Raw genomic sequence first — 25,658 nt, forward strand, 5'->3', positions numbered from 1 at the left:
AAAATGTAAAATTGTACTGAAATAGATATACTTTTTAAAAAGTCCATTCTCTGCTTACTGGAGCTGAAGGGGAAAGCAATTTTAAATTGCATTTAACTTTCAAATGAAGGGAGTGGCTCGCAAGAAATTAGCACAAACTAGTGTTTTGATTTATTTAAAATGGGATTTACAGTTTTATCTGGCGCAAGATTTTATTCTCTTATAGGGCAGGCCTAGTGAAAATCCAAAATATATTTTGTCAAATGCTGTGGTATTATTGAAATCCCATAAGAAATAGGATTTGGTTATTATTGTTACTATATATTATTAGTATTTTCAGTGGCCTTGTATGATACTAATTATGAAGTATTCCTCATATTTCTGCACAACCTGATACACAATTGCAGGAGCATTCTTGCGCTGCTAAAGTTTGTTTTTTGAAGGTAACGTAGTGTATTATGGGAAGACCTTGTATCTCATTGTGAATTGTGGGGTCCTACAGGTTTCATTATATATTCCTTCATTGTCAGCAAGTTGGTGAAGTTGCTGGATCAGATCAAGTGACAATTTGAAATTATGTTCTCTCAGTAAGTCATGTCCCTTGCATCTGTGACCAGAACATTGGTTAGCAGAAACAAAGATTGCTTCTAAACTATTATTTGCAAAGCCATTTGAAACCATGGTTTAAAATAATAGTTTAGAAGCAATTCCTGTTTAGAACTAGCCAAAGTCTGCCCAATTTAGACATCACAGCAGGCTACCATGAAAGGGAAGAACATAAAAGGCAAAAGAGGGAGAGGACTATGTACCCATGTGTCCAGCTCATTCCTAATCTCCAAGTTACACTCTAGATTTTAGACCAGCATGACAACTGATGACTAAGTTGAGCTGTTATTAATTGCTATTTGGTGGCTTTAGCTAGTATGCAATATTTAGTCATAGATATGTCTAAGAGACTAGAATTTTGCAGCCTAAATGGGTGGGTTTTTTCATGCTCAGATTGAGCAGCGTATTTGGAACTGGGGAGAAAATTTCCCAGGTTGGATAGGCTAATGACTCTTAAGTTTTGGCTTTTCTTTTGCTTGCATCAACTAGAGCTATTTGTTCTGCAGCGATTTTTCAATGTCTTGTATGATGATACTGATTTAAAACACAATCCCAGAGACTAGGTATTTGGAATCACTTCTCTAACATTGTTTCAGATTCCAGCTTTCCTTTTTCTAAACTGTTCTGGCTGAAGCAGCCAGGATAGACAATATTCAAAATTTGTGCAGTAGCAACTACTGTTGCTCGATCGGGACATAGCTCTGGAGGAGTAGACATTCAAAGAACAAATCTGTGTGCTTTGGTGCTTTGTAGGGCTCTTGTATCAAGAATATCGGGATAAATCTACACGCCAGGAGATTGAAACCAGGCGGCTGCAGGATTCACAGACAGATGCAGAAGAGTGCACAGCTACTGAAGACACAGCATCACAGACAGAAGCCACAAATACCGAAGAAAGCAAGGCTGTTCCCCAGATATGCTTGCTCAGGAATTCCACTTCTAGGTTTAATTTGTGGCAAGATCTTCCAGAAGTCAGGAGCAGTGGTGTTCTGAATATTCTCCAGCCAGATGAGATCAAACTTCAAGAGGTAATACAGCTTGAGGGAAGGGTGGATGAAAGGAGCATTGCACTGCTGACATTTCAGTGGAAAACTCTGGGTTGACTCACTTAATACAGAATGGCACAGTTTAATGTTAATCTCATTGATATTAGTAAAGCGACTGTTTTGTGAAATCTTTAATTTACTCTCCTTGCTTTTGAAAAGTCATGGCCATCCTGTTTTTTCTCAATCCCTGCCTGTTTCTGCCTCTAGAACAGGGTTGGGCTGCTATAGTAACCTTAATGGAAGACAAAGGGCTAAAGTTGCTAAAACTGATAATGCAAGTGTCTTTAAGTTCACCAAAAGCAATAAAGCAGACAAAAAGTCATGAGAGGGCTGTAATAAACTCTACAGAAGTGTGACTGAAGGACCATTGGATTATCTGTATATTCTTCTCCATGTGTAGAGATGGAGGCCTTCTCACTGTGGTATATAAAAAGCTCTGCTGTCAATAGGCTGTTAGGGCAAGGGATGGACACACTCCCATTCTCCTGGTACAGCCTTAACAAGCAAGAAAAACTGTACCAGCCCTGAAGGTGGCATAGCAGTTTTGCTTCCCATTGAATGTAAGGGGGGGGCAGGGAATGAAAGAAAAAACCAAAAACCAAACTGATAACCAGGTACAAAGAAAGAGAGTGAAAGGAAAAAGCTGCCTCTAAAGTTCTGTCCTGGGTGGTATGGTATTGAACTTGAACCTTCCCTTTCCTCTTCAAGATTGCTGTTAGGAAGAGAGAAAGAAATTGCAGAGAATTCAATTTAATTAATTGCATCAGTCCTTATTGTGAAAGATGTTGGAAGAAGCTCCCTTTCTTTTATTCAGAAATGACAGTTTTTAAATGAACTGAGAAACTAAACCATAATTTACTCATTCACTGGGAATGGATGGCTTTCACCAAAGAGTCCTTCAAAATCTCAAATGATAGAATTGTTGATCTCATAATCAAAATACTGCACATAACTTATCACTTAATTATTTAATAATTGGGAGGTAAACAATGTCATACCGTTTTTTTCAGAAGCATGCCAGAGGCTCCAGGAAATTACTAACCAGTCAGAAATTTCTGTGTAGATTGTCTTGATAGTTATTTCCACCAAACATCTATTCATTAATTTTTCATTTTAGGCTATGCAGCTTATAATAAAAGTAAAAGCAATAAAATGTAAGCTATGTAGCAAAATAAACAAAGCAGAGAGCTAAAAATAGAGCCAGCCAAGAGAAAATAATAGAGCTGTTAAACGTATACAAGAAAAATCATTACTGGGGGCGGGGCGAATCAAGGGGAAGTTTTAATGTTTGATGTTTTACTGTGTTTTTAATATTCTGTTGGGAGCTGCCCAGAGTGGCTGGGTCAACCCAGTCAGATGGGCAGCATACAAATAATAAACAAACAAACAAACAAATAATAATGTAGCAATTTTAATACCTGTGTGAAAGATGCAATTTCCTCTCTTCTGCATAACTATTAAAGGTGCAGAAGCCCTGTTTTGTTTAGTACGTACCACACCAGCTGTTATACATTGAAGTACATATGCTCTTCAATACGGATAATCCAGTGAGCACATTTGGAATACTCTGTATGGATGTTGTCATCTGAAAAAGAATATTTAGGAGCTGGAGGAAATACATTCTGCAGGTTTTTACTGTGGTACAACGAGTGCTGGGCTAGACAGATCTTTGTTTTGATCTAATGCTCTTTGTTTTGATTCAGTAGAGTCTTTTTAATGTGTGGAATCATACATAGTGTAAATGCAGAACAGCACAATGCAATTCTTGGGAATTCAGAATTCAGCATCCTGAATATTTCAGCTGCTATGGTGGTTTTTAAAGGAAATTTCTAATCTTTATAGTTGTAAACATACAAAATAGGTTTAAAATGGTCAGAGTTCAGCTTTTCGGGGCACAGCATTTTGGTTAGCTTGGTGCATTATTTTTAATGGTGGAGAATATGCATACTTCCACAAGGCACAAAACTGGGGCAATCACTATATTTGTCCCCATGGTTGACATATAGCTGCAATCCTATACGCACTTACCTGGGCATAAATGTCATTGAACTCAATGAGGGTTATATTTGAGTAGTGGAATATGACTGGTGTTCGTCTGATGTTATGCCTTGCTGCCAAAACTGCAGGATTCCTGCCATAGGGACCTATTTTTTTCTCCTGTTTTGGGCTGATTTTATTAAGTCTAAAAATAGCTGAAGAGTTGTAGGAGTAATGACAGGCTCCTAGCTCCAAGAAAGGATTTTAGCTCCCAGGAAAGGTCAACCATTTCTTATTTACACTTTGTACAACCAGCCTGAGCGTTAGTATCATTTCCTATTTAGCAATTCTTAGTCTACAGATGTTTTAAGTTCAAAATCTGAGAGCTTTGAAAGGCAGATATTACGGAATTAATGATGGTGATTATTTTCTTCGCCTTGCTTTTCATATCATAACTGGGGCAGATTGAGCTGAAATATGGCTTAATTTAAATAGCTTCGTGCCTTATGCTTGTTTATAGTATGTGCTGCAGTTAGAATAGCAAATTTTTTAACAAGTCTATTAAAGTATAGCAATTCAAAATGAATAGATGTCAATAGAGGCAGAAGAGATGCTATAGCCATTTACAATAAATAGCAGAGTAATACTTGTGAAATAAATATGTATTGTATAAATATACCAAAAAATGCAACAACCCAAAAAAACGGTTGTTGAGGTATTGATATTATTTAAAAAACCAAAGTTTAAAGATTTTTTAAGAAGGGGGGAGAACTTGACATAGAAGTATCCTTTTCAGTGACATCATACATAACATGTTCCAGCCTAATGCATATGTCAGTCAAGAGACGTGGTTATACAGGTCCAACTTTTTTCAAGGCCATAACGTAAGACACTGTGATGGTCCACAAAGAACAATGAAACTAGAATGGTGGCCTATAGCAACTTTTAACAAATTTTTGTTCTAGATCAGTTGGCATAGGCAAACTGGGTCCTCCAGATGTTTTGGGACTATGACTCCCATCATCCCTAGCTAACAGGAGCAGTGGTCAGGGATGATGAGAGTTGTAGTCCCCAAACATTTGGAGGGCCGAATTTGCCTTTGCCTGTTCTAGATAGTACATGAGAGCTACCTAGGATGGAAGATGAGGGCTGCTTTTTGTTGGGGGGGGGGAGCCAACTTTGAAAAAGAGCAATTGCAACGAAGTACAATAATCAAGGGTACTGTTTAAGGTTTCATAGGGAGGTGCACATAGCAATAGGGGAAGTGGGTAAGATTCACAGCAAGGTGCAAAGGTATATATTCATAATTCAGGATTAAATTAAAGTTAAAAGCATTTGTTTTTTTTAAATATATCTTTATTAATTTAAAATAAATACATTTATGAAAAAAACAGGCAGACAAACAAGTAAACAAACATGCAATCAAACAAACATATAACAAAAGAATCAAACAAGCCACCACCCTATAAGATACATCAAGATTAATATAACTATCATCATATGTACTCCTGGTACTGAAATCAATTATAAAACTTATAGAGAAGAAAATTAAAAATGACTTCCAAGCATTTGTTATTTTTTTTATGCCTCATAATAACCAGATGTGGTTGCCATATGTAATCTGGCACATATACAGGGGAGCTGACCCAAATGTTGGCCCTAATGGCAACAAGAAAGGTTCTGGCTACTCTGAAATGGGTCAGCATTGAGTCCAAGTGGCACACTGACAGCACTGGCACAAGGGGGCTCTGGAATTGACTGATTAAAATGATGGAGAATGAGGTTTTTTTTGGAGTGGGGTGGCAGTTTGCTTTCAAGCCTCTTGTATCCTATCCCACTAGAGAGTGCTGACAGCTTGTAATACTGCAGCTACTGGGAACTATTTACCCTTGTTATACGCAGGGTGGCATTGAAGCAATTGTGGCACAGGCCTTTATGCGTACTGCATAACGAGACAGAATTGGTGTGCCCAACAAAGATTTATACCTAAAACAGTACAGGCCATACTTAAATCAACATAGGCAAATTTTGGTTGAATGAAGCTAAGAAAAGGGAATTATATAAGTGTTCTAAGTTATAAAGTGTCAAAAGACCATAGGCAACGAAAAATGAATTGGAATGGATGTTGTGTCCTCAAGCAATGGAAAAACTAAACTGCTTAGAAAGTAAGTGATAGTTATTTTGAAAAGGTTGACAGAGGTGAATCTTTCACTATCCATATTAGATGAAATAGTGAAACATGCACAAAGGCTGAAAGAATTGACTACGCATCTGTAAAGATAGCAAGCAAATGTTTGCTAGTACAATGTTCCTAAATCTAGATCTGGATCACCATATTTCTGTTTTTAAGCCTGTCCAAACAGGTTTTGGTGTGAGACAAAGCAGGGGGAATTAGGGATATAGGTTTCCAATAAACACAAATGCTGGTTCTAATTGAAAATTAGAAAAACTGCACAAGATATTTTAAACTGCAAGGGGTTATAAGGAAGGAAAAGGAAAACTAATGGAATACTGATAAAAATGACTATATCACTGATGGATAGCTTTAATTATCTAAACATCTATTGAGAATGAATCACCAATGTCATTCTTGAGCTATATGGAAAATAATTGAAAGATGCAGAGGAGACAAGCCAGAGAGAAGACTTTACTCAGGTTCTTGTACTGGTCTAGCATGGAGAATGTGACTGTAATGGAGAAGACTCGGAACAACTACCTAGCAATTATATGAATTCATAAATCTGTTACTATATAATAAAAATACTTATTCATGATGATGCTAAGCACTGAGCTGTTCAAAGCAGTGAATGAGTTTGAAGGCCAAGAACACTTCTTTTGGCAATTCTAAATATGTTTCTTCCTTCTTGGTGATTTTAGTCTTAATACTTTGTTGTACCCTATTCCAGTTCACATCCAAACTCTGGTCTTTGCCGTGGGCATTGATCTAAAACCTAGTCTCATCCTGGATTGCAGCATTTTTTTTTCCTGCCACAGAGGATTATCCTTGGAGGAACACATACATAACATACTTCACCGCAATGAAAATCCAAATAGATTTTTGGAGGGAAGTATGTGAAAATGAGGCTACTAACAAAGATTTCCGCCCCCCTACAAAAGTTATGTGCATTTTCCACCAGTATTTCAATACAGAAGACAAATGTTATGTAAGAATTGGAACTTAAATGTTGCATTAGGAGTTGGTCTTCCTTTGCTGCTTTTTCATGACTGAGTGCAGTTATGCAAGAACATTTATTGAACGTTTTTGGAAGACAAAACTATTAGGGAAAATCGATATATTCAAAATGTTGCTTGTAGTGTTGTACCACATTTTTTGCACACCACTATTTGTTGAAGTGGAAAGTCAGGTGTCAAAAGCTCTTTTTTAAATGTCCTCCCTTAGTTGTTTTTTTTTTGCAGTTTGGCACCATTTTTCCACCAGCAAACACGATAATGACGCAGCACCATATAGCCTGTCAGATTTAGCTGTGTGACAGTGTCACTGACAGTCTTTGCAGTGCCGTCACTGATTGGAGAGGAAAGAAGGAATGAATCCCTGTTGTTGCCAAGGAGATTGGCAAAATTCACATTCCTTGCTGTGCACAGTTTTGCCTCTGCCCCCCCTCCCACCACTGGCATGTGGCCCCCAGAATGTGGTGGCCCAGGAAGGAATGTGGTCCTCGAGTTCCCCACCCCTGTTACAATATCTTCTGCACAGTTAGAACATTAAGTATTTCAGGTAGCATACTCAAGTTTCAGCTCTTTAGAAAAAGTATTCTGAGGTGGTTGTGGTTGTTTTAAACTTACGTGTTCTGATTCAGCTGTAGCTGTACTTTGATTAGCAACTCCAGATGGGATGTTCAGTCCCATCTGCATAAATTCTGCACCCCAAAGTTCGTTGTCATCCAGATCCATATGGGGTGGTCTGGCTTGGTAATCAGGGTGGTAACTTTATGGAGCTGTGAGCTTTTGCCCTGTGACTGAATACTAGACTTGCCTACCTGTCACTGAGGCTTTCAGAGCCTTCACTTATTTTGTGCATCATTCATGTAGAATTTTGGAATTCTTCTGCAGGCCATGTTTGAACTGGTTACCTCAGAAGCTTCGTATTACAAGAGCCTGAACCTTCTGATATATCACTTCATGGAAAATGAGCGATTGAAAAAGATTCTACATCCTTCAGAGGCTCACATCCTCTTCTCCAATGTCCTAGATGTCATGGCAGTCAGTGAGCGGTAAGGCTTTTAGCGATTAATATGTGTAGGAATTATAGGGACGCGGGTGGCGCTGTGGGTAAAACCTCAGCGCCTAGGACTTGCCGATCGTATGGTTGGCGGTTCGAATCCCTGCGATGGGGTGCGCTCCCGTCGTTCGGTCCCAGCGTCTGCCAACCTAGCAGTTCGAAAGCACCCCCGGGTGCAAGTAGATAAATAGGGACCGCTTACCAGCGGGAAGGTAAACGGCGTTCTGTGTGTTGCGCTGGCTTGCCAGATGCAGCTTGTCACACTGGCCACGTGACCCGGAAGTGTCTGCGGACAGCGCTGGCTCCCGGCCTCTAGAGTGAGATGAGTGCACAACCCTAGAGTCTGGCAAGACTGGCCCGTACGGGCAGGGGTACCTTTACCTTTTTTACCTTTATGTGTAGGAATTAAATCTCAATTTTGTTGTTGCTGTCCCTGGGGAGGCATAGGTGGGGCCTGTTCGTGTTTTCAGCTTCTGTAAATTATCTTTATAAGTTAATGTCTCCCCTTTTATACTGTAGAGAAAGGTACCATTGTCCATAACAACTATGCAGTGGTACCTCGGGTTACAGATGCTTCAGGTTACAGATGCTTCAGGTTACAGACTCCGCTAACCCAGAAATAGTACCTCTGGTTAAGAACTTTGTTTCAGGATGAGAACAGAAATCGCGTGGCGGTGCGGCAGCTGGAGGCCCCATTAGCTAAAGTGGTACCTCAGGTTAAGAACAGTTTCAGGTTAAGAACGGACCTCCAGGGCGAATTAAGTTCTTAACCTGTGGTACCACTGTACTGACTTAAACAGCATCGTTGTTGAATCCCATACATAATCCTTTATTTTGAACCAAAAGCGATTACATATAAAAGGCCTTAAAATCAGATGGAAACACAGTTCCCTCCCTATTATAGGGAGGTGATGAGGTGATTGGCCTAGGTGGAAGATGTGTGGGTGTCATCGTAGTAAGCTGCAAATTTGACTGGTCACTGCTGCTCTTGAGCATTACATTCATGCAGCCTTGCCTCCCATTTCAGTCCAGTGCTGCAGGCCTCTCAGAGCAGGCAAGATATAGAGGAAGGATGCCAGGATCAGAAGCCCAGGCATGTGTTGTATCATATTCTGTCCTGCTCACCTTTCTTTGGTAAATAGTAATGCCTAGGTATGCACTCATTTTGTGTTGTGGTGACTGGATAAATATGCCAGGGAGAAAATAGAGTACAACTGATCCTTCACATAGCAGCAACAGTGTCATGGTTATTATTCAGGTTTGTCCTCATTTTTTGCATGATAGGTTTTGTGGGAAATCTCACCCTTTTCAAGGTAATAATACAGTGAGAATTCTGTGCATACAAATTCTGCTAACGTCTTCATTAATATATGTTTTCAGTGTACATTCTGCTAGTTAGTTAAGGACTAAATTAATTTTAGATCAGTGCTGAATTAGGGACAAGCCATATTATTTATTGCTGTTATGGCATGCAAAAGGCAAAGACAATTGACCCCTGGACGGTTACGTCCAGTCAAAGGCGACTATGGGGTTACAGTGCTCATCTCACTTTCATGCTGAGGGAGCTGGTGTTTGTCCACAGACAGCTTTCTGGGTCATGTGGCCAGCATGAGTCAACCGCTTCTGGTGCAACGGAACACCGTGATGGAAACCAGTGCTCACAGAAACGCCATTTACCTTCCTGCCGTGGCAGTACCTATTTATCTACTTGAACTGGTGTGCTTTCGAACTGCTAGGTTGGCAGGAGCTGGGACAGAACAACGGGAGCTCACCCCATCACGGGGATTCAAACCGCCGACCTTGTGATCGGCAAGCACAAGAGGCTCAGTGGTTTAAACCACAGCGCCACCCATGACCGCAGTCACTTGCATGCATTTATCTACATGTTATTCCCTTCCTCACATATACATAGAAAAAAGCTACATTCTCTTCCTGGAAATCAGGCAGGAAATCAGGAAATCAGGTTTTCCTTCATAAAATGTCATTGCCAAGGATTAATCAATAACTCTTTTCAACCACATGAAATTCTCCACAATTCCCCTAGAGGGTAGCATGTCTCACTCTGAGAAGCCGGTACAAGATCAAATTATTGCTGACGTTGTACCACTTATTAGTTAGACCTCTTCTATTAAAATAGAATGGAAATAACTGGACTGGTTTCAAAACTGATAGCCAAAGATTAGCTTGGTTGATATGCTCTCTGAGTTTTGGAAAAACTAGCAGAATTAATTTTGAACAAAATGCTTCATTTGGTTCATAGCCAAAAGTATTTCAGAATCTATTTTTTATCTATAAAAATAAAAAGGGGGGAAGCGGAATGTGGCAGAAGCCTCTATTTTAATTATTTGTGTTTGTTGGCTATGTCTGTTGCAGACACTGATGTCAATGATTAATTCTTGGTTTCTTATTTAGTTTCCTCTTGGACCTTGAGAAGCGAGTAGAAGAGAACATTGTGATCTCAGATGTCTGCGACATTGTCTATCAGCACACCATTAATCATTTCTCGGTGTATGTAACCTATGTCTCCAACCAAACCTACCAGGAGAGAGCTTATAAGCAACTTCTGTGAGTGCAATTATTCAGTCATGGCTTGCTTATTAAAACCAATCAACTGCACATCAACTTAGACCAACCAATTAGACAACAGATGCCAAATGGTTTAGCACACCAGGGGTGGGGGGACGGAGAATTTTCACCCCTGCTTATTAGGAACTTTTCTCCAAAATACACTTGGGTGTTCACAGCGTAATCCCGTTGTCCACTGGAAAGGAGATAACTAGGCAGAAAGCTGGGATTTGGTATGCAATCAGTTGTGAGTTATTTTTGATATTTTGCACAATTTTCAAACATGCATCTTCCACTGGGTGACGATGTCTAACCATTATAAATGATCTGTTGCACTGGAAGGATAGCTCTGGTTGATGGCATAATTACAAGACAAATGTATGAAATTATCCATAGTTGTGTCTGTTCTAATTGTTTTCTATTGGGCAAGATCATTTTGAAGCAAGTGAATGCATTTATGGCATGTGCAATTTGTCTAAAGATTTTTCAGTGTTGAACTGCCAACCTTTTATGTCCTCCTTGCTTATGATGAAGTGGAAGCAATTTAAAATTACAATCCACTTACAACCTTAATTTATTTCAGCAGCCTCACTTCCTCCAAGTTCCATTCAAAGCCTTAAAAAAAAGTGAAAAGTTTCTTACAATAAAGGGAATAATTTCTGATCTGTAACAGATTTCAGATGTCAAACTCCTAGAATTCTTACTTAAAGCTAAGCTTGCTCTTTGAATAATGAAGAATCTTGAGCAGTATGATCCTGTGCATGTTTATTCAGAAGTCTTACTGTATTCAGTACCATTTATTCCCACCAAGTAAATGTGCATAGAATTGCAGCCTTTCTCCTTGCCAGTGCAATCCTGTGTGTGTTTACTTGGAAGTAAATCTCACTCTGTTCAATGGAACTTACTCTCTAGTAAGTGTGTTTGTTTATAGTCTAAAAATTAAAAATACACATTCATTATAGTCCTTGTGTCAAGTGTAGCTGAATTGGATTAGGGAATCTGCTTCGGGTGTTTTCATAATTTAAATTTAATGGTAGTAGTCTGCTAGGATTTGTAATGAGTCTTCTCAATGTACCCGCATTATATATTTGGTTCCTTCGCAAAGGAGAAGAAGGGGACTGGAAGCCTCCAAAGCATTAAGATAAAAATACTTTAAAAGGATCATGAAAGCTGGGAAATGTTTAGCTGCTTACTTGAATGCTCTGAATGTTTCAGAAAATTTCCACTGTTTAGCTCAATACTTTTTCTTTTTCATGTTTATTTTGGCCACTTTGTTTCTTCCGAGAAAGTGAGTAAAGTAAGCTACAACTATTCTAGTAAGGTGGGGGAAAAACCTAATAACTCATCATGCAATTTAGTCATTCCTAGTTTTCATTGTATAGATAGAATTTTAATATGCTCAAAGGAAGAGAGATAAATCCTTAAACAAATTAATTCCCTATAGAAGCAGACCTTGGTGACTGCTTCTAACCAGCAGCTAAGCTGTTTTATGAATGCTAGGAAACGATAGCAATCTTGCTCCTTTTCTTCTCCTCGCCATTCAGTCTTTGTTCTCGCTAAAGGAACTCCTAGTCAATTATTTAATAGTAGGTGACTAGATCAGCATACTTAGAGGTCTGTGATGACAAAGGATTAGAATCCCATTTGCCTTCCGTTTGACAGACTGAATATAGACAACACTGGAAAGGAAGTATGGTGGAGAAGAAGCTGTCAATAAGACCAAGCACAGACTTAAAAGTTAGCATAGTGCAAGTGCTTCAGCACTCTTTGACATCCTGGTCAAGGCACTGAAGGACAATGAATTGATTTTCAAATTGTGACTGTGAGAGGCACCAATCTACTATTGGGAGCAAAGCAAAAATTCACCTGTGTTCCACCGTTAATAGAAGGCAATAGCACAACAGGACAGGAATATGGAGTCAGCTTGAACTCTTTCAGAAACAGCTAATGTAGAAGTTTGGTTCAGTATTTTCTCAGTCACATATGTGGTGAATGGTCATACCATTCTCAGTTCCAGGGCCAATTCAATTGCTAGTTCCTCCCTCTGCTCCAGGAAAAAAACCTTAGCTGGACCACACCAGGAACAGCATCCTCAGTGGTTATTGCTATGCTGTTAACAGTCTTGCGTGCCTCAGGACCACAATATCTCAAGGGCTGCCTCTCCCCAAATGAACCCAGCATTCATCATTGGAGGCCCTTTTTCATGCGTTTCTTCTGAGGGAGGTGTGGATGGAGGCAACACAAGAAAAGGCATTTTCAGTGGTGGCTCCTTGCTTGTGGAATGCTCTGCCTAGGGAGGTACTCCTGGCACCATAATTATCTATTGTTAGGTGCTAGGCAAAAAGGTTTATTCCCCCTGGACTTTCAGCCCTTAATTTGGAGTGTATTAGGCATACTTGTGCCCTCTTTGTTGCTTATTTTGTATTGGGGTGTATTATGTTGGACCTTCCTTTTTATATTTATTATGGATAGGGTTTCGTTTCATTTCGTTTTTTTCATACTCAGTTTTAATGTTCATAGCATTTTGTGAGTTGCTTTGGGTCACTTCTCATGAAAAAAGCCACTAATAAATGCAATAAGTAGAGCTGGGGTCTGATTGTGGCCTGAGTTGTTTTATCATGCTGGTGCTCGGACCTGTATGCTTCTTCCTATGAACTGTACTAATTAATCATTCCAGAAGCTTCTAAATATTTGGTATTAGTTATGAATATTGGTATTAGTTATAAATAGAAAGTTCCCTCACATTAATAGCCTTTTCATCAGTGAGAAACCAAATAATCTGAGCTAAAGAGTGTGTGCCTGTCTGTAGCACTGAATTCACACTAGCTGTAGCTGTGACAGATCCTGGCAGCTCTCCAGTAGTCTGAGATGCTTCCAGTTTATGCCAGATGAGTTTTTTCTCTTGTCATTTCCAGCTAGGCCTACCTCGGTTTAATCACTTGATGGAAGGCCTTGTTCCTATGACTATATGTATTTCACCTTCCTGCAACAATCCGACTGTGTAAAGATATATAATTATGCCTCTGACTCATCTACTTGGACACACACCCCATTCACACCCACCCACACACCCAGCATAGGCTGCTAAGTTTGTATGTGCTACACATGTAAAAGCATTACTCTGGCTTGCACATTAAAAGCCTATTTTTCCATTCCCAAATACTATTAATAGACCCAACTTCAAACCAAAATCCACTTAGTGCTAATATGCCCCTCCCCCAAATTGTAAAAAAATGAGAACAAAGCCAAATTCCAACCCTGAGGGGAAGGTAGTGTTGTGAAAATTAAAACACACATAGAACATGTCGGTTACTCACACAAGTTTAAACCTCAATGAAATAACAAAACACCACTCTCCATCTGTCTCTGCTGTCAGCCAGGACAAGCCAGCTTTCCGGGAGGTGATCTCACATTTGGAACTGGATCCGAAATGCAAAGGCCTGCCTTTCTCATCGTTCTTGATTTTGCCTTTTCAAAGGATCACAAGGCTGAAGCTGCTGGTACAGGTATAACAGGGTTTTACTCTTCCCATATATCAGTACCACCTTGCCATGTCTTAAATTGAGGTCACTGAGAGACTGAAGAGCTTTAATAGGGAGGGAAAAGCCACCAAGGAACATTCTTTGTGGGTAATAATAATAATAATAATAATAATAATAATTTTATTTATACTCTGCCATTCTGGCTGGGTTTCCCCATCCACTCTGGGCGGCTTCCAACAGAATATTAAAATATAATAGTCTATTAAACATTAAAAGCTTCCCTAACCAGGGCTGCCTTCAGATGTCTTCTAAAAGTCTAGTAATTGTTTTTCTCTTTGACATCTGGTGGGAGGGTGTTCCACAGGGCGGGTGCCACTACCGAGAAGGCCCTCTGCCTGGTTCCCTGTAACTTGGCTTCTTGCAGTGAGGGAACCGCCAGAAGGCCCTCAGCACTGGACCTCAGTGTCCAGGCAGAACGACGGGGGTAGAGACACTCCTTCAGGTATACTGGACCAAGGCTGTTTAGGGCTTTAAATGTCAGCACCAACACTTTGAATTGTGCTTGGAAACGTACTGGGAGCCAGTGTAGTTCTTTCAAGAATGGTGTTATGTGGCCACTTCCAGTCACCAGTTTAGCTGCTGCATTCTGGATTAGTTGTAGTTTCCGGGTCACCTTCAAAGGTAGCCCCATGTAGAGCGCATTGCAGTAGTCCAAGTGGGAGATAACTAGAGCATGCACCACTCTGGCGAGACAGTCTGCGGGCAGGTAGGGTCTCAGCCTTCATACCAGATGCAGCTGATAAACAGCTGCCCTGGACACAGAATTGACCTGCGACTCTGTGGACAGCTGTGAGTCCAGAATGACTCCCAGGCTGCGCACCTGGTCCTTCGGGGCACAGTTACCCCATTCAGGATCAGGGAGTCCTCCACACCTGCCCCCTCCTGTCCACCAAAAACAGTACTTATGTCTTGTCAGGATTCAACCTCATTCTGTTAGCCGCCATTCATCCTCCAACCGCCTCCAGACACTCACACAGGACCTTCACCGCCTTCACTGGTTCTGATTTGAAAGAGAGGTAGAGTTGGGTATCATCCGCATACTGATGAACACCCAGCCCAAACCCCCTGATGATCTCTCCCAGCGGCTTCATGCAGATGTTGAAAAGCATGGGGGATAGGACAGAACCCTGAGGCACCCCACCACTGAGCGCATAGGGGTCTGAACATTCATCCCCCCCCCACTTTCTGAACACGGCCCAGGAGGAAGGAGCAGAACCACTGTATGACAGTGCCCCCAGCTCCCAGCCCCTCTAGACGGTCCAGAAGGATGTTATGGTTGATGGTGTCAAAAGCCGCTGAGAGAAACAGCTCTACCTTTGTCCCTAGCCCGCCAGAGATCATTGACCAGTATGACGAAGGCAGTTTCAGCCCCAGTATGAGGCCTGAATCCCAACTAGAAGGGATCCAAATGGTCCGCTTCTTCCAGGCGTGCCTGGAGTTGTTCAGCAACCACTCGCTCAGTCACCTTACCCAAGAATGGAAGATTTGAGACTGGGCGATAGTTGGCCATATTGGCCGCATCTAAAGATGGTTTTTTAAGAAGCGGTTTGATAGCCGCCTTTTTCAGCAGGTCTGGGAAGGCTCCCTTACAGAGGGAAGCATTCACCACCCTGCAAAGCCCATTGCCCAGCCATTCCTGGCTAGCTTTTATAAAGGAAATGTATCCTTTTATGCCCATAATGTAATTGTCAAAAGGATGAATATTTTGCCTCCTCTCTCCATTTTTCTACATGTGTTCAAGTAGAGCCTGTTTATGGAAATGTATAATAACAACCTTCCTTCATCTTGTACAGAATATCCTGAAGAAAGTGGAGGAAAAGTCTGAACGTGAAATCACTGCCCTTGAGGCTCACAAGGAACTGGAAACAGTAAGTCTCATCTGTCTTGTCAGAATATTCAGGATTTTTTGGAGCAAATGGGACTTCTTCTCTGCCTCTGTGCCCCTCCCAATGTTGCTGGCCATTGCCATTCAAATGGTGGGTGTGTGCCGTGTCATATGATTGATTATGCAGGGTGGGGTTTACCTGCCTCCCAGAATTTTATTTAAGTTGGCACCCCTCTCCCCCCATGTGTTTTGAAGAATCCCCCTACCCTCCAGAGTGGATTTGGCGGTGGGACATGGAGGGAAAGGAGAGGGAGAGGTAGTCCCACTGTGCAGGCATTAGTCCTTGCATTAATAGGATGACTTTGAATTTAATGCTTAATCATATGTATCTGGTATATGAGGACATATCTGGAAGAAATAATATCCAAGGAAGAGTTGCCTCAGATTTCAGAGTGCAAAAGCTGTAGTCAGACACTTGAAGGTGATAGATTCCACAGAGAGCAGTGATTTAATTAGCTGCCACCTGAAGCAGACCGTTAGTAGGTCAGACTTTATCCAAGAGTACAAACTTATTTTTCTGACCCAAAATCACGTGTGCCATAATATACCTTTTTATTAGTGCTTCAGCTCCTTTTGAACTCCATTTCTACAAGGCTTCTTATCATGTGTGTTGCCTGTCTAGTTACATATTTTGAGGTTAGGCCAAGTACAGTATGCTTTTAACATGAGTCTGAACCAGTCTTATCACATGCAGGGTATTGCGTCAGCCCACGCAAAGAAGCCAGCCAACCTCCATTGTCCCTGCATGTTCACATGGAGACAGAAGATCTTCATACAGCCAATGCACCTAGACCAAACTCATGTGATCAATCCCATGGAAATAATCTGGAATAGACCATGTAGTGTGTAGGCTTCACACAAATGTTTACTATACTTGGTATACTCAAAAATGCAATTGGAGAGGCAGCACACAAAGATGGTAAACACATGTTCCCCTCCATGAAGTGGACCAGATCATAAGTCCAGTCCAGTGTCATTGGGATCAAGTGGATCCTGATTCCTCTCGAGCCAAGTTTTAGTGGACCCTCATTTTCTATCTCTACCTGTCTGCTGAATTACATAGGCCCCAGTTTCAGACATGAGCCTAGTAGAATTGTTCCTGAGACTTCAATGATGCAGCAAGCTGGGGTGGGAAGCCACTCGGAAATGCACTTCGAAGTGAAGGCAACGCCTTTACCTTCCTTCCATCTGATGTCACAAATTATGCCAGGGGTGGGGCAGATGGACATGGTTTAGGGAAAACTATATTGTGAGCTAAATTAGGGCCCCTGCCTGGTCTCATTAGGTTCATGGGCCAGAGGTCCCCCGGCCCTGCTGTGAGGCTGCCGAAATATGATGATGTCATCATCAATTGATAGCACAAATACCTCTATGAATGTGAAACACAACCTGCTGCATTGTTGAAATCTTCTGAATTTGTAATAGAACTGACCAGTCTAGTAAATCTGAGTTCCATTCCATTTTGGCTTGGTTCCACCAGTAGGACTATAGTAGAATTTGAAAGCTTCTCTAGGGTTTATATTAAATCAGAAATGTCTTGACTGTATAAAACTATGAAATCCACTGAGCTATAGCCCTTCCTCTTTCTAACCAGGAGCCAAAGTAAGCATTAGTAAGCCTCAACTCAGGTGATTCTTGCTTACTATTTTATTCATAGTAATTAATAATAATTACTTATTAAGTAATAATAGAGTTGGAACCTATTCCCCTTCATCCGTGGGTGCATGTCCTCCCTTATCTTACTGGGGTGAACAATGCTTTGATTTCCTTCACATGAGTTAAGCTAATGCCTCGTCAGTGACACTTACTTTGACGTGAACAAGTTTATTATTAAAATCTTGTCGACGTTGTGCTTTTATTTACAGAACCACTTCTGAATGAAGTTAAACATGCTTTTCTACTTTCACCTCATTCAATCTGTTCTCATTGGGGTTCCAATTTTCAACCCTGAGACAAGGAATCGTGTTTCTGATATACTCTCATTGCTTGGTCTCTTCTAGGTGGTGAAGGCATGCAACGAAGGCGTCAGGAAGATGAGCCGTACAGAACAGATGATCAGCATCCAGAAAATGCTAGAATTTAAGATCAAGGTAAACATGTAGGCTAAGTCCTAAGGAGAGGAACAGATATATGTTACAGGGCAAAATCATTGATGAATTTAGCAAAACGGTTGCCCCTAATGATTATATTAAACAATCACTGGTCTAATTTAGTCAGTCCTAGCTTTGGTACCCTTTTTTAATGCAAGTCAGGGTTCAGTCTGCCTGGCTGCTTTACCAAGTTGCCTGGCTACCCATGTTTCCTGCTCCACTGACTGGATCATGCAGAATGCGTGCAGTGATTATGCGTGCTGAGCCATTCCTAGTCACTTGTATTATTTCTAACTCAGTGCTGACTAATATAGCTCTGTGGAGCTCTCCTCCAGCTCCTTTATCTGTTTTTTATTTGTATAATTTTCTTACGAGTGCTGCAGGCCAGCTGTGTGGTGTGAATTTTGTTTAAATTAACCTAAAGAGGCTCTTGAGGCAAGATATGTCAAAACATATCCCACTCGTCATTATTGTCCTTTTGCTTAGAATGAGACTTCAAAGTTTCCAATGGATAATTTAATTTCCTTTGATGATCTGCAACAACCATGTATTTTGTTCTCATTATATACATCTTCAGAGAGCCAACTTTTAATGTTACTTTTATTAAGTATTTCACAGGTTAATAGGAGGAAAAGGGGGGAATATGAGCATGCCAAAAAGTTATAACTTTTACAATAAAGAAAAGACAACATGCAGTTGGCTGCTGTTGTTAAACTTCTCATTGCTGTGTTGAACAAACACTATCCACAAAATTATCTACTTGGCATTACTCCCTGAGCCTGACATAATTTGTAATTTTGGCAATCTCGGCTATTCGCAGATCCTCTTTAAACAGATTTTAAGCCAAGGAGTGACAGCTTTTTTGAAATTCACTGCTAAACTAATTTTGGCTATGCACAGATGATTTGTAGTAAGTTCTGGGTCACATCTCTGTCTTTCCCTTCAGGTCATACTGGGTCTAATAGTGTTTCATCTACTTTAATTCATATCTTTTTAGTTGAATCTTCTCTTCCAGTACCTTGCCTGATAGATACTGCTAAATAGGAACAAAGTCGTATTCTTCTCTTTATATATGAACGAAGTCCTCTGTAATAAAGCCAGACTTTGACAAAAACCACTTTCTCATATTTGGGTATCTTAAAGGGATGCTAAATACTGCTGATCAACATTTTACATTTCCCCCCCAGTTGACAGACACAAATTAATTTTAAGAGAACATTGACAGTTGCTGGAAACCCCAGGAGAGGATAGTGCTCTTGTTTTTATGGTTTCCCCACTGGCATCTGTTTGGCCGCTGTGAGAACAGGATACTGGAGTCAATGGGCAGGCTCTTATTAGGTTCTACCTGGATCCATAGCTTCTGTATGGTCTATTTTTAAAGCTTTCCTTTGCAGTGAATTCAGAGGGATTGCCATAAGATGCTATGTTGCAGTGCTCCTGATTATTATTTTATTTCCTTCGTTAGTCTGTGCCCATCATCTCTCACTCCCGTTGGCTGCTAAAGCAGGGAGAACTGCAGCAAATGAATGGCCCCAAAACATCACGTACCCTCCGCACAAAGAAACTCTTCAGAGAAGTCTACTTGTTCCTCTTCAATGATTTGCTAGTGCTCTGCAGACAAATATCTAGGTGAGTTTGAAACAGAGAGGAACAGAATTTGAGCTGTACTGTGTTTATTCAGCCTCAGTTGGCTCAGTCTCAATCCTGCCAGAGATAGTTTCTGATTATTAATTTAATCTATTGATGTGCTGCCCAAGCAGCTGTAGACGAATTTTCAGCACTCATAGTAAAGAATTAAGCAAAGGCGGATGTTTATTCTGTTGTTCTGGGTTTTTAAAATAGACAATTCTTTACCTTTGCGTCCCATTCCCCCTTCAAATTGTTAGGCAAGGACTAAAGCAGAGGTGAAGAGCTTGTGACTCTGCAAAGGCTGTTGGTCTCAGCCAGCAGGGACACTGGTCAGGGTTGATGTCCAACAACATCTGGAGATCACATGTTCCTCATCTGTAGAATAAAGATACGATGCATTCTGTCCTTGAGAAGAGAAAACTTGCATCAGAGGAGGGTCATGAGGGAAGTGTGTGCCTAACTTTCCCCCTTCTAATCACTTCATGTTTGTAAAAAAAAAAAAAAAAAAAAAAAAAAGGACCATGGAACACTGGCAGGGGGTTAAACAGCTGGCTTGGGGAAAGTTTCAGAAGGAAGTATATGACTCAAGAAGAGTTAACCCCTCCTTTCTCTGCTGTCCTTTTTCAGATGCAAATAATCTCTTGCAGAGCATGCTTAGCAAGATTTTGTTATCCCAGATAACAGTTTCAGGTGTAGTTTACTCCTTCGACACTAAGCCATACATTCTTCAGAAAGAATATTTTGCCTATGAGAAATGTAGTCACCTATTTCTCTGCCCCATCTTTTAGGCCCTGCTTTATACCCCAGCCTAGGCTATAACTAGTGCTTCTGACACCTTTCTTTTCTCTCTCAGTGACAAATATCAGGTGTTTGACTCTGCTCCCCGAGGACTTCTACGGGTGGAGGAGCTGGAAGACCAAGGGCAGAGCTTGGCGAATGTCTTCATCCTGAGACTGCTGGAAAATGCAGATGACCGCGAAGTCAGCTACATGCTAAAGGCATCATCACAGTAAGCATAACGAGGCAATATCTGGAAAAATTGTAGATTGTGCGCATGATCCCATTGCAGTTTCTTACAATAGATTCTGAACTATTATTGCTCTTGGGATGAACTTACCTATCTTTATAAGCTGGCACAGGTATTGTTCAATAGGCATCACGTTTGATGGAGACTGTCTTCTAAATGACAGTATTGATTGTGAGTTCACTTGCCCCTTGTCAACATCCTGCGTAGCTCTGTCTTGTGCAATGCTTTAGGGTAATTTGTTTCCTACCACAATTCTTTACTTATTCTTTATTTACTGGTGATTCTGTCATATGGTCTGCTTCAGTGGCTGCTTGTGTACGGGAAATGCAGTCTCCAGTCCCTCCCACAGAACTAGAATGAATTTGCCCTCCCTACTGCAGACAAAGAGGGAAAGGCAGGCTGATGTCAAAGGAGGCTTCTTGTTTGTCCTATGAACTCATACTGTAGCCGTGAACAAAATATTCACGCCTCCACACACACTCCAGTGGTGGAGAAAACACCCAAGGGAAAGAATATATTGAAATACCCAAAGACTGAATTCTGGCCGATTGAACTAATGGCAAAAATATCGCCCCAGGTATGTTGACCATAGAAATCTGCTCCAAAACTGCGTTTGAATTCTGCCTTCCCTCAACTCTGTCCTCATTTTGTCCTGTATGAATGACAATTTGTAGATTATTAAATGCATGGACCCCAGGAAATACTGCAGTATGTTTTCAAGTAATCCTATAGGAATATAAACTGTAACTGCCTATGTGCTAAGCACAATAAATGTTACGTACATAAAATATATCATTTTGGAAGGTACAGAAGCTTAGAAACAGATGGTAGTAACTATCTTGTTAACTGCCCTGAGATCTTTTGATGAAGGACGGTATGTAAATATAATTAATAATAATAATATCCATCCTCCCAGTGTGCAGATGGCATATTTAAATGGGTTCATCCTTCATACTGTTACCCCAAATCCTGCATGATGCAAAACTTTGTATTTCTTTCCAGCACTTCTTCTTTGCAAAATTTCACACCTAGCAGTGCAGGAAGCACTGTTTCTGCTCCAAATTAAGCATGTTGCTAACGATAGATTAAGAAAAGTTGGCACTTGAAGTGTTCTTTCTAGTCCAACACCCATTTGAGCAGAGAATTTATTCAGTTAACGTGCATTACTGACAAACTGTTGCAGATGGAGGACATGGGAAATAGGAGAAAATATTTCTTCCTTTTGTTGTAAAAACCTTGTCCCCCGCTCCCTTCCTGGTTCCCTGGAGTAAGCGACAAAGACAACCACAACCTCAGCTGCTCCTCTGCTTAAACCCGGAAGTGCCTGGCTTGAGCAGAGAAGCAGCAGCAAAAGCTATCCAGCCTACACAATGATTCCAGTAGACTGAAGAAGTTGCTGCATGCTTCCCCCCCCCCCACTTTTTTTGACCCTAAAGCTTCTCTTTAACTGAGAGAATGAACAAGGAAGGTGGTGTGACGTTAACATATGAGAGTGCTTGGAGGTGAAATAGTTAAACAGGTTACCCAATCAGAACCCAGGGGGGTGGAGTCAGAGGGACTATAAAACCAGCTCTGGGAGGGGCGAAGGGAGGAGTTCGTTGGGAGTTGGGTGGTTGGTTGGAGTGGGAGTGAATTGGGATAGAGTCTGTGGGTAGGTTGAGTTAGTATAGCTGAGTCAGGAACAGTTAGGGGCTAGGAAGACAAGTAAATATCTGAGAGGTGGTTTAGTGAGTGAGAGCAGGTAGCGGAAGTTATAGGTCTGGATAGGCACCCCATGAATGTAATTGACCGATACCATTTATGAAACCACACGCTTGTTAAACTGCAATAAATAAACAGAAGTTTATGTTCCAATTTAACCCTGACTGGACTCAGTATTGTACCAGGTAGGGCCTGGGTGGTGGCAGCGAGAAATAAAGTGGTGGCGCAGGGATCAATAGACAGTGAAACGTCCGGGGACCCTGTGTGATTGCTACAGATGGCTTCACCCCTTGAGCTCAAATTTCGTGACTCCAAAAGAACATGGAGAACATATTCCTTTTCACTTTTGTCCACAAGGCTATTACTGGAAAGGGTATTTGGCTCAGGAAACCCTGCAGTCACTGAGACTAGCCAGAGACCCCAAACCTATCGTTCTTTAAACTGCAAAAAGGGAGACAAAGAAGGGGGTTAAACTGGGCTCTTTCTTCCCAGACCCCTGTTCTTCTCAGGGACATAAGCATCCCAGATTTCCCATATCATATCCACTTTAGCCCTAAGAAAGGGAATGACTGTTCCAGGAATTTATAGAAAATAATACATGAAAAACGAAGGTGAAAAATGGGATAGAGGAATGAGTCTTCTGTCAAGGGATTCTGAAACATGGCTGAGCTCTTTCAGTGGAGTTCATGGATTTGCCTTGAACTCCTTATTGTCTTAGCTTGTGCATGACTTTCTAACCAGTGAGTGGGAGAACATGAGTCAGGATGCGTGAATGAGTGACACTTAACTGACTTAGCTGACAGGAAAGGGAGAGAGAACACATGGATTTTACCATTAAAGTAGGGGCAGGGGCAGTAAGACAGAAATGCAGGAATGGCACAGAATGCAGAAAGTGGATTTATTTGTCCTTTATGTTTGTAAATTTTTGCAAGTCACTTGTAGACTCCTATGTGGCTAGTCAGATTCCACGGACCCTTTCCAAATTACATGGAAAACACTGGTTGCCGCTCTCTCTCTTGTTTTATTCCCAATGCAGAAGTGAAATGAAGCGCTGGATGATCTTGCTGGCTCCGAATCGGCGAACCAAGTTTGTTTCTTTTACATCCAGGCTCATGGGTAAGGAGGGCAAGGGGGGAAAGGAGGGAATGATAGAAAGTTGTCATCCAGATGGATTCTAAGAGCACATCACTGCTCTTGGTTAGGTTCTAGCATTGTCAGTTCTAGGATGCAAAGGCAGATCAGGTCCTAATTACAGAACAAAATTCCATTCTAAGCTTCATTTTTAAATTGTGTGCCCTGAAGCAAATTTTTGTGAAGCTGAGAAGTCAGCTTCGTATCCCTTTACCGAAAGGTTCAGTAAGAGATTACCTACCCTATTCTTGTTTACAGAATTTTATGCAACATCCCTGTTCCATATTTGTCGGCTGCCCAGTCATCTTAGTCCCTCATCAGTACCATTCCATGTTACACCCAAGTGCAAGAAGCTAATCTGAGATCCCTTCCCCTCTTGTATGAGATTCTATGCATTTCTCAAAACCTCTGACTGAGGATGTAACTGTCCCCAAGATCAGCCATTGCACTCGCTGGCCCGTTGGTTGAATTATTTGCTGAGATGACACAGCCTAACGAGCTTACCATTTTTTCTCTAAGGTGGTTCTTTTCTAGCTACAGTAATACAAGCAACAGAAATTATCAAGGTTATGCTACAGAGTTTTGCTATTCTAAACCCTTGACCAGAGAGGCAAAAGGCCTGGTCACTATATGCTACAGCAGTTGGAAACACACACACACACACATACATTTTATTAGCAGACACCCTCCCATTTCTCCCTTATAGTATTCATAAAGGGTCCTGCAAACTAGTAATTTCCCTTTTCCACTTGCAGATTGCCCTCAAGTACAGTGTGTCCATCCTTATGTGGCTCAGCAGCCAGATGAGCTGTCGCTGGAACTGGCTGATGTACTTAACATCCTGGAAAAGACAGACGATGGTAAGAAGTGTCCATATTTGGGTTTTAATGCAGGCACAAATGCACAACAAAATCATAACAGGGGAACTGTGTAGGAAGCTAATATCTTGCAGCATTAAGGACTGATTGTACAGTATGTTCCAGCGCTCCTCAGATGGTGGTATATGACCTGTTAATTGGGTTGTCGGGAAATGAATGAGGGCCAATGCATATTTTTTTTTTTTTTCATACTCTCTTTTTCACTCGGATTGCCAAAGCATTGCGGTCCCAGTGAAGCAGAATTCTTATAAGCCTTTGTAAATTGCAACATCTGCTTCTCACGGAAAATATTATGTAACCAGCTTCCCCTAATATATTCTGATATGATTGTTGTATAACTTCCCTTCTTGTACCAGTTTTGAACCTTGCTTGCATTAACTCATCGCTCCTTTACTGAGCTGCCACTATTATGCTTTCTCCACCCACAATCATCCTTTTTCAAAAAATCTAGGTTGGATATTTGGGGAGCGTTTGCATGATCAAGAGAGAGGTTGGTTCCCCAGCTCCATGGGTGAAGAGATTATGAACCCCAAGATTCGATCTCAAAACTTAAAGGAGTGCTTCCGGGTACACAAGACAGATGACAGTCAGCGGAGGAAGATGGGCAGCAGGAATAGACAATGATCACTGCACACAGTTCCGGGCAGTTGTATTTCAGAAACAAGGAATGTCAGATGCTGAGACAATGGAAGGTGGCACGAATATCATTTTTTTGTCAAGCAAGTCCTCCCTCCTCCAAGCTAATGAACTTCTTTGCATACTTGATGCATCATGGATAATATCTCTGAGGACAAACTTGAAAAGAGGTGAGGCTGTCGTGTGCCTGTACAGAACTAGGAGCTGTAAAATGTAATTTCCTATTGTATTGCAAAGAGTGTAAATCTCTTAACTCTGCATGGTAAGGAAACAGTGAATGCTGATCAACTGGGGGAAAAAGTACAACAAGGCCCAAGAGGTTAGCAGCCTGATTCTTTAATATTCCATCAAGTGGCACAAGGTGTAGCATTTGATTTTCCAGTGTGCAATCCAGGCGCACAGGAGCGCACCATCTTTGAAAGTGTGTACAGTATCCACACTTCTACACTCAGGAAGTTTCTCCGTAGGAACTGAGTTTGGAGTACCCAGACAGGCACATCAACAGGTATCCCTTATAAATAAACACATTGGTGATTCTTTAAATGCATTGGTGATTCTTTAACAGAGGTAAAAAAAATTAAAATTATAGCAGAGCATAGTCTTCTGTGCTACAAAATATTCCACAGAATTATTTACACTGTACTCTTGGGCTACCCTGTAGGAAACTGCAGAGGAGAATACTGACGTAGAGAAGCTGCATGGTTTCAAACAGGAGTGTGAGGCCTC

At 41.1% G+C, this 25,658-nt stretch overlaps 1 protein-coding gene across 2 annotated transcripts in view; it reads left to right on the top strand.

Moving 5' to 3' along the window:
- The window catches only part of NGEF (neuronal guanine nucleotide exchange factor), a 62,398-nt gene extending 37,174 nt beyond the window's left edge, over nucleotides 1-25,224 (top strand). For both annotated transcript variants that reach the window (XM_081864600.1, XM_081864601.1), the window contains 11 exons: nucleotides 1,339-1,613; nucleotides 7,680-7,840; nucleotides 10,261-10,413; nucleotides 13,790-13,919; nucleotides 15,749-15,823; nucleotides 17,841-17,930; nucleotides 19,396-19,559; nucleotides 20,413-20,568; nucleotides 23,324-23,403; nucleotides 24,174-24,278; nucleotides 24,748-25,224. In XM_081864600.1, the coding sequence (XP_081720726.1) occupies nucleotides 1,339-1,613; nucleotides 7,680-7,840; nucleotides 10,261-10,413; nucleotides 13,790-13,919; nucleotides 15,749-15,823; nucleotides 17,841-17,930; nucleotides 19,396-19,559; nucleotides 20,413-20,568; nucleotides 23,324-23,403; nucleotides 24,174-24,278; nucleotides 24,748-24,920 (1,562 nt within the window). In that variant the 3' untranslated portion in view covers nucleotides 24,921-25,224. The remainder of the gene's footprint in view (nucleotides 1-1,338; nucleotides 1,614-7,679; nucleotides 7,841-10,260; nucleotides 10,414-13,789; nucleotides 13,920-15,748; nucleotides 15,824-17,840; nucleotides 17,931-19,395; nucleotides 19,560-20,412; nucleotides 20,569-23,323; nucleotides 23,404-24,173; nucleotides 24,279-24,747) is intronic.
- Nucleotides 25,225-25,658: the final 434 nt, after the last annotated feature.

Source organism: Podarcis erhardii, assembly GCF_964252035.2.
Source record: "Podarcis erhardii genome assembly, chromosome: 5".
In the NCBI taxonomy this organism is placed as follows: Eukaryota; Metazoa; Chordata; class Lepidosauria; order Squamata; family Lacertidae; genus Podarcis; species Podarcis erhardii.